Source organism: Gossypium hirsutum, chromosome A09, assembly GCF_007990345.1.
Source record: "Gossypium hirsutum isolate 1008001.06 chromosome A09, Gossypium_hirsutum_v2.1, whole genome shotgun sequence".
In the NCBI taxonomy this organism is placed as follows: Eukaryota; Viridiplantae; Streptophyta; class Magnoliopsida; order Malvales; family Malvaceae; genus Gossypium; species Gossypium hirsutum.
The window spans coordinates 60,214,735-60,231,220 of NC_053432.1; the positions used below are offsets into that span (position 1 = coordinate 60,214,735).

The window sequence follows — 16,486 nt, forward strand, 5'->3', positions numbered from 1 at the left end:
AAAAAGCATTTAAAGTTTCAAAAGTTGATTTCTTATAAATTTGGTTTGTTAAAGCTCTTAAAAAAGTTCAATTATCAAATCTTTGGAGAATATTTTCATAATGTTCTTTTTGTTGATTAACTGTATTATTTGAGGTTTGATCAGATTCTTAAGATTGGTTGGAGGTAAAGCTTGGAGAAGAATTGGTTCTCCTAAGGAAATGAAACATCTTTTTGTTTTCGTATTTCTTATGGGGGTTCTACTATCAAAATTTCAGAATTACTACCATTGCCTACAGGGATATACTCTATCCTTAATGCGCCTAACCCATGGCTAACCGAACTATGTATCAGTATTCAACAAAAATAATAATACATTAATAAAGACAGTTGAACCAAAACTCAAAAATATTGAAAATAAATTTGAAGATTTTTAAAACTTAGAATTACTGTTGATGTCTGTCCACTTTTGGCAAGGAATCATTCTTGTTAATCTCAAATAATATTTACTGTTCATTTTTTATTGTTTTTGGCAAAGAATCATTATTGAATCATTCCTGTTCACCTTTACTATTGATGTTTGTCTTCTTTTGTTAGAGAATTACTCTTGTTCACCTGTTCATTTTTTATTTTATGTTTTGGTGATTGTTATAATTATGGTGGTGTCATCTGTAACACCCCTAACCCGTATTCGTCGCCGGAATAGGGTTACGAGACGTTACCGAACAACCATAACATAAATCATACATTTGTGCACTCATAATTAAAATCCATCCATCTTAATCACTTTGTCCCTTATAAGGTCCTAAGAGACCTTAAAACATGCTTAAAAGTGGTTCGAGACTAAACCGATAACATTTGTAAACTTTTGGAAACTTAGAAAATTTTCTTTGATTTAAGGGTCATAGGCCCATGTGAATAGGCCGTGTAAGGAAACAAGCCCGTGGCACAGGCCGTGGGAAAATCAGGGAGGTTATTGACTTGGGTCACGGCTGGCCACATGCTCATGTGCCAGCCTGTGTGTCTCACACGGCCAGTAGACACGCCCGTGTGTCTAAGCTGTGTCAAAATTATAGGGTATACTACCTTAATTCGAAAGGGTACCCCAAGGGACACACGACCGTGTAACATGACCATGTGTCGCACATGGCTGAGACACACGCCTGTGTCTCTGCCTATGTGGACAAAAATAGGCCATTTGCAAAGCCAATTTACCACCCTTTTCTCATGCACACCTAGCCATCAACATGATATCATTTCAATAAATATATAGGTAGCCAAAACATACCAATTCACATACATTTCATGCCATTTCCTAATCAACCATTTCATTACTCAAGTTCACAACCAAAATCATGCCACAATAATAAGCAACAACCTTAAATTCTATATGCCTTTCATAATCAACTTACCATCTATTTTATGCTTCAAAACATAGTAATTCATCATCCATAAACCATACCATACTATGCCAAACTCACAAGGTATACCATTCACACCACATAGCATGTACAAGCACATTATATAAGCAAAACTCACATCCTACAACTTTACCATATACAAGCCAAATCACATAGCTATAATTTCATAACATAAAATGTACCGTAGTGACACTAGCCTATAGATGTCATATACTATACATACAATGCTTCAAAAGTACTAAAGAAATGATTGATAGTGTGATGACGTTTCTCGACGATCCCCGAGTCCAAGCTAGCTTCGATACTTTGTAAAACAAAGACAAATAACACACAGTAAGCTTCATAGCTTAGGAAGTTCGTACTAAATATCTACTCAACAGTTCATAATATACAAATTATCAATTAATAAACACTTAGTAAGTCTCATATCATCATTTGATTCTAGTCCATGACTATTTATCATATATATATACAAATCCATCAAGTTTCATAGACATAGTATCAACTACCACATAGGTATTGTACGTACCTATACTTTGCCATATTTATTTATTTCATTCTCACCTCTTTGTTTAATACGTTAAATAATTCAAAAATCTATCAATACTCTAAGAACTCGCACACTTAGTGCAAAAATGATTAGCCGAAGCTATAACGATATCACACACTTAGTGCCATCACATTGAACCGAAACTATCTCGGTATCTCACACTCAGTGCCACATATAGTCGAAGCTATTCCAATTCGCACACTAAGTGCTTTATATATATATATAGCCGAAGCTATCTCAAATCGTACACTAAGTGCCAAACATAGTCAATTTGTCGTCGTGCACAATCATAGTTGCATATATACAATTTATGCAATATTAAAGCATTAAAAACATAATTGTAACAATGTTTATCACGTACGAACTTACCTCGGACGTAAAAACGATGAAACTAGTCGATTAGTCGAGTACTTTGTTCTTGCCTCGATCTAAGTCCGGATTCTTCTTTTCTTGATCTATATTATAACAATTCAACCCATTTAATCACATTATCTTTCAATTTCATCCATAGAAATATATTTAAACGAATTTACACTTTGGCACTAAACTTTCACATTTCTTACAATTTAGTCCCTATTTCATAAATACACAAAATTCAATATAGCCCATGCTTAGCCGAATTCTCTATAGCTCCCTAGAAACCCATATTTATCAATTTTTCACACATTTAACCACAAATTTCACATTTTCTCAATTTAATCCCTAATTAACATTTTTACTCAAAATCACTTTACAAAACATGTATATCAAACACCAAGCTTTCATAATTCATCATCAAACATCATAAATCACATGAATTCATCAATGAAAACTTCCAAAATCATCAACCAATTCAAAAATTAGGGCATGAGCTAGCTAGAACACGAAGCAACGATCACAAAAACATAAAAATCATAAAAAACCGAGCTCAAAACATACCTTAATTAAGCTATGCAAGTGCCAAAATTTTAAACCCTATTTTTATCTTCTTCTTTGCTTCATTCAGCCATGAAAAGATGATAATGGAACCATATTTGATTTTTTTTACTTAATTATACATTAATAACCAAATTACCAATTTAGCCTTAATTAAAACCATTTTAAAACATTAAATATAAGACCATTTATGTCCATTCCCACTATCAATGGTCTATTTACAACATAAGGACTTCAAATTTAATAAGCCATAGTAAATAGACACCTTTATCGTATAGAATGTAACTTTTGCATTCTACGCGATTAAGTCTTTTTTCTCAAATTGAGCTATTAAACGATAAAATTAGCTCACGAAATTTTCACATATATATTCACATGTTATAAATACCAAATATAATATTAGAATAATTTTACGACTTCGAATTTTTGGTTTCAAAACCACTGTTCTGATTTAACTAAAATCGAACTGTTACATCATCTGCAAGATCCACTGTTTTGATAAAAAATGTTAAGGATTTCCCATATTTTGAGTTAGAATTTATGGAGCTAAGCATTTCGGTTATTAGTTTTTTGTATTCCTTCTTGGTTTTGGTCTGAGCCAAGATTGAATTGGCAGTTGATTTGGCTTAAAGGAACTTTGATGTAGTTTGATCCGAGATAGCGGACTTACATAATCTTGGGTATTTATTGAAATAATCATCCAAATAATTGAAATTATATTTGTCATCATTAAATTTGTCCTATTATTTCGTTCTAAAATTCTGAACTAATAATAGGATTCCCATAAGAATAATTCCAGAAAATAAGTTAAGAAATATACAATTTTGAGAAGAAATGGATTGTTCAGATGTGTTTTTGGTCCAGTTCTAGTTGGAATTTGTCAAAGAACTTGGATAATAAAATTTGAATTTCTTCTAGTAGGATGTCAAAAGAATATAGTCCATACCAGTTCCACAACTATTTTTTGTTTCAAAATTTAAGTTTCAAATTATTATTTCCATAAGTTTAAAAAATTATTTAAAATTTATATTATTTTTCATAAAATTTAATAATTTTTATATATTTTTTCCTACAAATTTTTACATATTTTTTATTTTTATTTTAAAATATTTTTATCATGTTTTCTACACTTTTTTATATTTTTGTAAGCTTTAATAATTTTAAAATATTTTATAATTTTTAGCAATTTTAAAGAATAATTTTGCTCTCACCTGTAACAATCCAAAAGTAAAACATGGTGAAAATAATAAAAAAAACAATTATTACAATTTAGTGGTTAGCACTTAATTTTAATTTTTTTTGAAAATACTTAGTTTTTAGTGGAACCCTTAAGATTAAAAGTAAAATATAATAATTTAATTAAATTACTAAATTAAATTAAAAATTAAGAATTAAGAATTATATTTGTATATAATTATATTTTTATATATATACATGTAATTGATATATATTTACATATAATATTTAAAAAAACATGGAAAAATCAAAATGATTTACCGAAGCGAAAAGGGTATGTTGTTCCGACATTATTTATCCATATTTTACAGTGGTCCTTTTTAAAAAGAAGTAAATGGTATAATTTAATTTTCCTCCCTCTATTATGTAAAAGTTTATAATTTTATCTTTATATTTTAATTTAATATCATTTAATCTTTTTAGTCTAAACTATTCACAATTTTGGATAAAACACTAATCGGAAATATCTTTTAGACATTTACATGTCAGGCGAAATGTTAATGATATCAAACTACTTAATTCAATAAACTTATGCTTTAAGGTATTATTACAAAATAATTCACATCAACACTTAATTGAAAATAGCTATAACAATTTGGACATAGGCATTAATTCTAGAAAAATATAATTATTAAGTTTGGTTAATTTGGTTAATTATCCTATTTCGAATCGAATTAATCGATAATCGAAATTCTAAAAACTTATTAATCGACCTCTGACCAAATTAAGTTCAGCCACCGACTGATTAATCGAATTAGATCGATTTGGTCGATGAGTTCGTTTTTAACCGAAGTTTGAACACTTCTACTCAGTAACTCAAGAGAGTTTAGCAATTTTGTTAAAAAAAATCAGTAATTTTATAAAAAAAATTATAAGAAATTATTTATGAAAAAACTATAATGTTATAACAAAATCAGTAATTTTAAGTAACTCATAAAAATTAGAGTATCAAATTATCACATCACACATCAAAGTATAAGGACTAGCATAAATTTTTTGCATAATAGAGGGACCAAAAGCATTAATTATACATCAACTGATCTTAGCGGCTAAAAGCACCTCCATTTTCTGAAAACTTGCAAAGGAAGGAGTGAGCTCTAATAATTTGGATGAAAATGAAGCTTTCTGGGCAAAGTTTCGACAACTTATTAAAGGAGGAATTGGGTTGAAAGGAAGATTAAAAAATCAAAACAAATAATCCAAATTACGAACCTATTTTAGTATATAATACCCACATTTTCAAACAAAGTATCAAAGCAAGCTGTGGAGCCAAGTTATTCAGAGCGCCAAAATCCTTTTATTCTCTTTCCCCTTCGCTTGCTTTTTCTTCTTCTTTTTAATTGTTAAGTTCTCTATAAATAATTCACAAGAATTTCAATTAGCTTCCTCCAAAAACCCTTTGGTAAGTTCTTTAAAACTCTCTCTCTCTCTCTTTTTTTTTTTGTTCATCTTGTTGTTAAATAGCGGTTTTGATTTGAATTTTAAAATATTTTCTCTTTTATCTGAAATGGGTTCTTGTTTTTTTTTTTTTCAATTTCTTATTAGTTGTTAATGAAATATTTTAATTTCATGATTTCATGCTTTTTCCATTTAGTGTAGCCATTAAGATGTTACCATGAACGAAACAAAGTTACTTCATTTATGCTTCAAAGACGGAATCTTTCTTGCATGCATTTTGTATGATTGTCCTAAAGAAAAGTACAGTGGAACAATCAAAGTTGTGTTGGGTTACGGTTAAGATGAACTTGGCATTATATCAATGGCTAACTATTAACTTAAAGAAAAGGGTTATCTGTTTCCTTTTTTAAAAAATTTTTTTTTTCTATGTTTTGATTTTACTTTTCTGGTGATTTCGGTAATTCATGTTTGTTTCAAATCCATGTTCTTTTCTATAATGTTCTAATGCTGATCATGGATGCAAATTCTTTGTTTAAATATATAAATCTTGTCATTTGTTCCTTAAATTGTACATTGAATCCTTTCTTATTTCCAGTAAATGGAGGTTTCTAGCTTAAATGGATTGCAAAATGATGAGGAGGAGGCATTGAACAGTTTGCTTGATGCTTTCGGATCCCTTGTTTCTCTTAATGACATCGCTTCTGCTTACTGTGAGGCCGGCCGGAATCCGGGTTTGGCTGGTTTAATTCTATGTGAAATGCTGGGGATCCTTCCTTTAGTTGCCACTGATCAATCTAACAATGAGGTGAAAAACAATGAAACTTCGGGATCAAGTTATGTTAAAAGTTCACAAAATAATTCACAAGCAAGTGAGGTTTTTACGGCAGATCAACCGGTTTCAGCCGCTACTGATGAATGTAGTGGCAAGAGGAAAAAGGATGAACCCATGGAATCATCTTGTTGTAATAGTTTTCAACGTTCTTGTCAAGAAAATGGGGGTTTAAGATCTCCGAAGCAAAAGGCGAGACCGGTTTCAGGAGGCACTGTTTCGAGCATGCTAGGAAAGGGGTATATGAAATCTGTCCCTTTGGCTAATGGTTCGTATCCAGGAACCAAACCTATGAAAGTGGACTCAAAGGAGATGCCAATGTCTCTGTTTTGGGGTGAAGAACTCGAACCCAGTAGTCAGAACGAGGACCGTATGCACAAGGATATGGAAGATTTTCTTTTCAAGATGCTAGGAGAGGGACTTCGATTGGAAAGGGACGTGATTCGAGAAGTTCTCAGTAAACCAACATCTTTCAAATTCATACAAAATCATATATGATTGTTAATTGAATTTTGAGTCAAAATTACGTTTGTTTAACTGCTAAATTTTATGTTTTTTAATATGCAGATAGCTGTGGATACAACATGCAAAAGGTATGGAACTATGGACAATATCCTCGTTTTAGAGAATCTTAAGTTCGTATTAAATGGATATGCACTTGCTAAGCTTTGTTAGTGCAATTTATTGTGCATTATTTGGGAAAATGAAGTTTCTATTGTTATTTTATTATTGTTCATTGGCCTTTTAATGGCAGTTTACATTGTGGAACATGATAATCCTGAAGGTTTCTTAACGGTTGTGAATGACATTTCTCTATTTACTGTGGTACGTTTGAACTTGTTAGAACTGATGAATATTCCTTTCCTCTCTCTTGACTTATAAGAGCATGAAGAAGCTTCTTGACTGGTCAGCCGTGAGTTTGGACAAAGAGAAAAAACCTCTTGGGGAGTCCAGTGAAAGGGTTAGTCTTGTGATTGTGTAAACCGGCTACGAGCTGGTATTGTTGTTCTTTGTGAGATTAAAATAAATGTGATGATGCATGTCTTTTTCTTTTTCTCTTCTGTTTTTGTAGACTAACAATATACATCTAAGGACCAGTAGACCTCCACAAGAAAAGTAAGTCGTATGAATTCTTGTTGAGTTCATATTGTTTGTTCCACATTTTGCAACACCTGACGAACCTTCCCATGCTTTACTCTCTAGCATGAACATAGTCTTGAATGCAGAGGTAGCAGAAAGACAACAGAAGGACAGAAATGATCTCCAAAAGGAAGTCTTGGCTGCTCTGTTCGATGCTTCTGAGAGATCTGAGGAATTGCCTGAGAGATCCGAGGAATTGCCTGAGAGATCCAAGGAATTGCCAAGGAGATCAAAGAGGCCAGCAAGAAGGCCTATTGCATTAGGAGAAATCGTGGAAAGGCCTCTAATTGATGTTACTGCTGAGCCAAAGGTTGATAGAGTTTGCTCACAAAAAGATAAAAAAGAAGGTACATTTTCTTGTCCATTTGACTTCGAACTTTCGTAACCAAGTAAATTTGCAGTACTTTGGGTTTCTTTTTTTTAAGTGAATTCTAGTATATCTTGTTTCGATGTTTACTTGCAGATGAAGATGAAGAAGATAGTTTCCAGGTTCTTCGAAGAGCCGTGAAGGAATATAGGGGCACAATGAAGGAATACTATAAAGCTGTAAGTCTTGAGTTTTTAAAATGTCAGTCCTTCGTATTTGCACAATGCCACTTTTCTCAAATGTCCGATGCCGTTTATACATTATCAATCCCTTTTATATTCTTAACTTCTTTATGTTCTTTGTCAGGCTGTTGATGCTTTTGCTAAGGGGGATCAAGATGAAGCAAACAAACTTCTCGAACAGGTAACATATATGTGTGTTCCATAGATACTCTTTGCTCCCAAAAGGATCGAGAATCAAGTTAAATTGACCTATTTTTCCTGGGAACTTACGGATAAAGTAGATAAAGAGTAGTAAACCGAGTGAAAGGAAGTTTTCTCAATGCTAAGCTTTGGTGTCAGGTTTTCAACTTTGTTAGCAATGCGTATCTGGCTGCAGGAGCTTTGTTTTTTAATTTAAACTTAAAAATACGAGTTCCGATATTCAGTTTTAGGCTAATTGGGTGTTAATATATAAGTTAAATGACACCAGTGAAGGACTTTGGTGCGGCAGGGACAATTTTTTCAAGAAAAGGCTCGCCAAGCCGATGAAGAATCCAATCAAAAGATTTTCGAAACTCGGTTAGCTTCTTGTTCTTTGACCATGTTTGCAGAAGAATCCTGTTGGTTCTTTCATTCACTCTCGCTCTCTATTATCGTTTTCCCAATTGTATTTCGCAGGAACACTGAGACGGACGATGAAATGTTGCTCGAGTTGCACAATCATGGCACAAGGGAGGCAATCCAGCTTTTGAAGTGTCACTTATCTTCACTAGCCGGCATCCCATGTAAGTCACCACTCTCCCAATTCGGTTCTGCTCTCGAGCTAAACTGTTCTACTCACGGTTGTGTTTTACAATCAGCCTTCAAGTACCTAAAGGTCATTATCAATACCGACAAAGAAGACTCCTCAAAAGGCACTTGTAGACGATTGGTAAGACCACCTAAATGAGACGATTTAAACCCTCGGCTTAAATCGAATAGTTTAACCATATTATTCATTACAGGTGATGAAGCTATTGCAGAAGGAATCAATCAGTTGGAGTGAAGGAGAAACTTCAGGGATAATATTGATTCAATTGGATAATATCAACCCCAAAAGATTGAGTTTTGCTAAAAACTAGCATTGCTTCAATTTGGTATCTCAAAAAACCATTCAACTTTTTTAAATTATGAACTAATAACCATTGTTTTAAAAACTCAAGTTTAAAGAGTGAAAGTAAATTTGCAAGTTTTGGCATTGTTGTAAACTCTCTCTCTATATGTATTTGGAAGTATTTTATTGTCATCAATAAATACATTTGTGTTAAACTAATGTAAAAAAAATGAACGCAAAACTATTATCCTTTTTGGATATTGGGTTTATTATTTTGTGTTTCCCTTAATTCTGAGTTAATGATTATGTATATTTGAATTGTATGCTTTGATGTATTGACAACTAAAGCATCTCAAAGTAGTAAGTTGTAAGTTGGTACATTGAGTGAGTGCTTGTGTTCGTGTTTGAAACAATGCCTACTCATCGTGTAATAGTGGAGAAAATTCAAACGGTTGAAAGTGAAAATCATGAGTTTATTGGGAAACTGAAACAAATTTTACAAGTTTCTCAAAGTAACTTGTTATGTTCCAATTGCGAGGTAAGAGATTTCTTAGCGGGGTTTATATGGATTTAGACTCTCCAACCTCAATAGTTAGTTTTTTGGGTATGGTTCTCCAAAGGTTTATATCAATTGGTATCTGAGTTAGCCATTATGCTTTTCAGTTGCAATCATACAACGCAGGTGGTGACGTTGACATTGTAGTGTTCGCCGAGGGCTAGGTTAAGCTAGCGCAAAGCCTACCCGCATGGGCGCCAGGGCTGCAGAGCTTGGTGGATTGTTAATGAGACTTGGATCCTACATAAGGAAGTAAGAGATTTACTAGTGGGGTTTATACGGATGCTAAGCTCTCCATCCTCAAAAGCTAGCTTTTGGGTTTTAGTCCAATTTAGGAAAAGTGCAGATTGATTGCAAAACTAGTTAGTTGTAACTCTTTGATCAATCTTACTAATAGGTGTCAAACTACGTTGATTGTGTCATTTGTAGTATTGGTCTCATTTTGACCATGCTTTCACCATAAGTTCTCAACAAGATGAACTTTGGATCAGAGTTGGGTTGGACAAGTAAAATCCGTTTCATCCAACCATAACCTAATTCACTTAAATAATATTTTTTTCGGCCTAAATAAAATTTTCTTATACAATTTCAACTTACAAATTGGAGAAAAAGAATTACATCAACAGAGTTTAAACCCTGATAATTGGGATCTCAACAAAAAAACCTTAACAATTTTTTTTCTCAAGCACCCATGAACAAGAACCACCAAATTCACCCATCTACCATTAAAGCTAAAGCAACTTCCTTTGGTTGTGAAAATCATTTTGGTCCCATATGTTGAGCAATGCAATCCAACAACTTGATTTCTAGGGCTTTGAATTGAGCAATTTGGGTCTCCAATTCCATTTTTTCTTTCCTTAAATTCTCGTTTTCTTCCATCAATGTTTGTTGATTCCCATTCTTCATCATCATATTATCTTCATCACCACAATTAGACTTCAAAAATGCAGTGGTTGCCTCACTTTTCTTCCTTGTTATCTCCACTAACATATGCTCATATCCTCTCTTGAATTTCTCATGCTTGAATTCCCATCTTTTTGATGATGTTTTCTTAAAACCCTGTTTCAAAATTCCCGAAGCTTTAACTCAATTAATTCATACAATCATATTTAAAAAGTAATATTTAGTTAGTCGAAAGTTAAAATTTCAATATCCGCAATTATTTACGAACTTTTGAGTTTAGTTCAATTAATTCTTATAACATGGTTAAACCTATTCAAAAAGCAAACTTCTCACTCAAGTTCAAAAGCTCACTTGATATTTGAAAGGTTTGAATAGAAAATAGGCTTAATGGTGTAAAAAGTCCTCAAAATTCATTTTAAAAAAACAATTAAGGCCCTACTCTTTTTTTTTTGCACTCAATTCAGTACTTGAACTTTCAAAATGTATCAAAAAGCCCCTCAAACTTTTTCAAAAAGAAAAACAATTAAACCCTTTTGTTTTTTTTTTGCACTTTATGGATTAACTTTCAAAATGTATCAAAAAGGTCATTTTACTATTAATTTTAACAGTTGACCGTTAAAGTTAACTGCCTCTTATTTTTTTTAGTTAAAGTCACCCTATGTCATCACCTCGACTTGAAATATGGCAAAAAAATTATAAAAAATTATTAAAAATCATAAAAATTATTAAAATTTAGTAAAAAATAAAAAATTTTAAATTTATAAAAATTAGAAAAAAATATAAAAATCGTAAAAAAAATAAGGACAATTAACTTTAACGATCAACTGTTAAAATTAATGATAAAAAAGCCTTTTTAATACATTTTGAAAGTTTAAGTACCCATAAAGTGCAAAAAAAAAACACTATGGCTTAATTTTTTATTTTTTATTTTTTAACTTGAGAGTTTTTTACACCTTATGCCTAAAAAAATTAGAATCTAGAAATGAAATTAAGGGAAAAAAATGTCATTTAAAATATTGATAATTGGGCTACAATAGTTAAGGTCCAAAACTCAGCCTAACTTATTTTTTTATTTTATTTTATTTTTATATATGATGTATTTTATTCAAAATTAAATGTATAATATTTTTAAAACGGATTCACTTACACAAGTGTAAAATTAATAAGATTTTATATCATTTTATAATTTTTTATTGATATTTTAATAGTTCAAGCATTGAATTTCATGTTCTATTCATATAGATCATGTATGTTAAATTTGAAGAAAGAAATTTTTTTAACTATTTATTTTATGTAAAAAATTTTAACAGTTAAATATATATTAATATAAACAAAATTTTAGATAAATATGATAGAGACATTAGATCAATTTGAAATTTAACATGCACAACAAATACAATTATAGTGATAAATTCAATTGTTGGATTATTTGTTAAAATATTAATTATAAAAAAGTTATAAATAAATCCACCCTTTATACTTTAATACAAATATTTAAAATATGATAGGTTAATAAGTTGTTTATATTTAAAAAATATTAAACATATATAATTATTAAATATTAAACAAATAACACAAGAGAGAAATCCACCAACGCCGTTGTAAAATTTTTTTTACATTATTTCATAATTTTTTCTATCATTATTATTTTAACAATCCAACAATTGAATTTATAAATATAATTGTGATTGCATGCATATAAAATTTCTAATCAATCTAATATCTTCATCATATCGATCTAAAATTTTGTTTATATTAATATATATTTAAAAATTAAAATTTTTTCACATAAAACAAATAGTTAAAAGAATTACTTTGTGCTAAACTTAACTTGTATGATTTATATGAATGTAACGTGATCAATCCTATATTAGTTTTATATTGGTATAAGTAGATTCATTCCCAATAATATATATTAAAAAAAATGGTAAACTATAAAAATAGTCACTTTTGTTTGTCTCAGATTACATTTTGAAATGTTATGTTTTAGTTACTTATCTTATCATTTTGTTACGAATTGGTCACTCTCCATTTAACTGTTAGGGAGGTAATGGAGCTTGACGGTAGAGTGACCACTTCGTAACAAAACAATAACGTAAGTGACTAAAACGTAATATTTCAAACATAAGTGACTAAAATATAATATGAGGCAAACAAAAATAACTATTTTTATAGTTTACCCTTAAAAAATAAAAAATAAAAACTACCGACTTGACTTTCATTTTCATTTTAGTAATCCAAGTGTTGAATCAGTTGGCTGTATACGCCAAATCATGTTTACTTAAAAAATATTATGTTTAAAAAAAATTGAATTAACTAATTACAAATAGGAATAGACTTAAACAAAACTTGAGGTTCATTTCAAATAAAAAGAACTTGATGATATCAAATATAAACCCAAACCAAACCTGATCCGGTGATTGATTGGTATTGGAATTGCAATTTGCTTTCCATACTATCAAAATATGAACTCATTTGAAATCAAACCACATTTAAATAGGTAGTCAACAATAGCCATAAACATTAATTTTCTGAAACCCAACATTGTTGAAAGATCAAACGAAGCTTTTAGTGCAAAAACAGGAAAACTATTTGCATATTTAGAAAGGCTTTTAATGCAATAATAATAATAATAATAATAATTGCAGGAAAAAGAAAAAGAAAAACTCACATATGTATTAAGTTGGCGAATGAAGCTAGAAAAATTGTTGTGCTTGAAATATCTGGGCAAAGTTAAATCCGAGAAATCCGTAGGCGACCAAACTATGAATCCGTTTCCTTCATCATTCCATGAAACTATTTTCTTGTATTCTTTTTCTCCTCCTCCTCCTTCTTCAGCTTCTTCTAATAAAGCATAAGTCTTCAACAAAAATGGAGCTGTGCCTTTTGTAACAAGACTCTTGCTCTTGTTATTTTGATAATTAGGATCTTCCAATTCCATTTCTTTTTCTTTTCCTTTCTTTTGTTTCTTTTCAATCTCGGTAATCTATTTCCCAGAATATACATTCCTTTTATATATATCTTACTCTATACTCATGTATTCTTATTAAATTTATTAATTTTGACCCCAAAAATATTAAAAGGACCCAAATTTAAAATAAATTTAAAATTCAAGATTATTTTAATTTAGATTAACTCGATTTAAAATTAATAGTTGATTATGAAATTATCAAATTAACCTAAATTCAAAAATGACATAATCCATTCTAACCTCAAAAATATTAAAATGATCCGAAGTTAAAATAAATTTAAAATCCAAGATTATTTTAATTTAGATTAACTCGATTAGTTGATTATGAAATTACAATTTTTTTGGAGGAATTCATGAGAAAATTAAATATATATTGTTTTGTGGGTCATTTACTGAAAATTATTTATCTTAGGCTATAAAATATTAAATAATATGCAGAAATTAAATCCTCCCACAAGTTGAGAGAAAAAAAAATGGCAGTCAAGTCTGACTATTTCTGGAAGTTTCTTACTTCTTTTTATTATTATTATTATTAATTCATTTACGTATGTATTTATTTTTCTGCCGTATTCTGAAAAACAATATAATTTTGTCACGTGATTTAATTCTATATATATTTTTGACAACATCCATTGAGATGTTTATAATAAATTGAAATCTTGTTTTTTTCTTCTTCTTTTGGTCATGGAATGTTGTAGGTTGAGGTTTTGATTATTTTAGGTTTAAATTATAATTTTTTTATATAGAGATAAAAATATCTTCGTAATAATATTGAAAATGATTTAAATATAGTATAAGATGGATGTTGGAGTATCTCTAAATATTATGTGTTGATTTTTAATTTATTTTGGTATAGATTTAAATATTATTCCGATTATCAATTTTATTGTACTTTATAAAGATTAATTCTAACTATAGTTATTAAGATGTGTATTATTTGTAGTTGCTCGTATAAACTAATTCAAAAAGTATATGTTTCGATCACTTAACTTTAAAAAGTTACAAAATATTTCAACAACCGGTATAGTGGATCAATTTCTATCAACGAGTAGAAAAACATACCAAGTTGATTTGACAGTCAATATTAAAAATTAGATAAAAAAATTGTTTAAATTTTAGTTCACAGATTCTACCGTTCAAAGGTATTTTATAAAAAAAAAATAAAAAACTTTCAATTGATACAAATAAACAAAGTTAGGAACCGGTAAGACAAAATCATTAGATTTTTAGACCAAAATGAATAATATTTGAGGTTGACGAAGTCCTTTCGTGTGGAGGCTATTGGGTTATGTCAATTAAATGTGTGAAGAAAAGTCAAATTAGTACAAATTTCAGTTATGACAAAAATCATCCATTAAATAGAAAAATTAATGAAGATTTAATTATCCAAACCAACCTATTTTTAAGCAGATTACTGGGTTATGTCAATTATCGCAGATTTTCTATTTTTATGTGATATAAAAAATAGTCAGATAGATGGGTTTAAAAGCAACTTGTAAGCTATGGTAATATTTTCAAACCCAAGTATAATAACTGCAACTCCCCAGCCCTTTCTTCTTCTTAACTTCTGACGTCTTGGTTTTTCTCTTTCTTCTGCATCTTTTTTTATTTTAGCTTAATACCACTTTTGGTCCTTGCATTATGACTAAATTATTATTTTGGTATTTATGCTGTTTTTTTATCAGTTTAATATTTGTACTTCCATTCTATAACCCTTTTTACCTTAACCCAAATTTCCTTTAAAAAAATTAAATCAACTAATGACACACTGCTACAAGGGAAAAAAATCACTTAAAAATCATAAAATTTTTTGAAAACCTCAAAAATTTTAAAATTCAGAAAATTATAAAAAAATAATTATATATTTTTGAAAATTATAAAAAAATAAAACTATAAGTCTGCAAAATATAAAATATTTAAAAAATAATTTTTAAGAAAATTTTAGAAAATAATGAAACTTTTTAAGAATTTGAGGGTATTTTGTATGCATGAAGATGGTAAGTAAGCCGCTGAAAATGGCGTCAGTATTTGGCTTTAAATGGATGAAAGTGGATATGTACGGAAATCAAACTGGATTGGCAGCATTGACAGTCATTTCCCATATATCAAGATAGTAAGCTTTTTTCTTTTTAGAGATCATGAATATCCATATTGGCTACACATACTGCTTGCTCTTAACCCTTTCCATCATAACTTGGTATTAAAGTAGATGATTTTCAAAAGTTTGGTTTGAAAAATAAAATTGTTTTTGAAAGTTTTATGAAAAATATATATTTTTTTAATTTTAAGTGTTTATTATTATAAAAATTTTATTAATAAATATTAAGTGATGTGATAAAATACGTTACACTTTAAAAGAGAGATATAGATTCGAATTTTGGAAATAATATTATTAAGAAGATTAATTAGTCAAAAACCACAAAAATAAACTATATAATGGGCAAGAGTTGTACAGTACAAATAAAATATAATTATTACCTAATTAATATTTTAGAAATTTATAGTAACATATAAATATATACTTTTTTTTGACAAAAAAAATCGTTTAAAAGTACTTATAATCCCTCCGTAACCTATAAATAGAAGTATAATACACTTCAACGCACTTGAATCTACGTTTTTCTACATTGACAACAATGTTTATACCAATCGAACTCATATAAATATCTTTATATACATATATATATATATATATATGTGAAAAATAATTATAAAAATACAGATAAATCTAAGAAGATACAACAAAATATATCCATTCAAAAACGATAGCGAATGAATACGGTCCTAATAACCTTTACTGGAAGAGTCAGATAAAAAATCATATCTTAATTTGAAACTTAATTAAACTGATTCATAGTCTCACTTTTTCAAAAAATAATATTAACAATTAACCTCTGATATAATAAGAAATGACTTGCATTGCTTATGTGGAGTATAAATTTGTACACCAACTTCCCGACCCACACAC

The 16,486-nt window shown here is 29.6% G+C and overlaps 2 protein-coding genes across 5 annotated transcripts; one reads left to right on the forward strand and one right to left on the reverse strand.

The window, feature by feature from the left end:
• The first annotated feature begins 5,162 nt into the window (after positions 1 to 5,162).
• LOC107889004 (putative nuclear RNA export factor SDE5) lies at positions 5,163 to 9,357 on the forward strand. 4 transcript variants are annotated; one of them, XM_016813292.2, is made up of 12 exons: positions 5,163 to 5,502; positions 6,094 to 6,784; positions 6,895 to 6,920; positions 7,211 to 7,288; positions 7,400 to 7,443; positions 7,531 to 7,814; positions 7,931 to 8,013; positions 8,141 to 8,197; positions 8,507 to 8,574; positions 8,674 to 8,780; positions 8,856 to 8,926; positions 9,000 to 9,357. In XM_016813292.2, exons 2-12 carry the CDS (start codon positions 6,097 to 6,099, stop codon positions 9,114 to 9,116), a joined length of 1,623 nt encoding a protein of 540 aa, XP_016668781.2. In that variant the 5' UTR covers positions 5,163 to 5,502; positions 6,094 to 6,096; the 3' UTR covers positions 9,117 to 9,357. The 4 variants fall into 4 exon arrangements, with proteins under 4 accessions (XP_016668781.2, XP_040932202.1, XP_040932201.1 ...); XM_041076268.1 differs by lacking the exon at positions 5,163 to 5,502 and adding an exon at positions 5,770 to 5,887; XM_041076267.1 differs by lacking the exon at positions 5,163 to 5,502 and adding an exon at positions 5,852 to 5,955.
• Positions 9,358 to 10,258: 901 nt separating this feature from the next.
• Positions 10,259 to 13,515, reverse strand: LOC107890258 (heat stress transcription factor B-2a). Its single transcript, XM_016814736.2, has 2 exons — positions 13,219 to 13,515; positions 10,259 to 10,703 (listed from the first exon to the last, which is right to left on the reverse strand). The coding sequence occupies exons 1-2, from the start codon at positions 13,486 to 13,488 to the stop codon at positions 10,404 to 10,406; spliced, it is 570 nt and encodes a 189-aa protein (XP_016670225.1). The 5' UTR covers positions 13,489 to 13,515; the 3' UTR covers positions 10,259 to 10,403.
• Between the last annotated feature and the right edge of the window lie 2,971 nt (positions 13,516 to 16,486).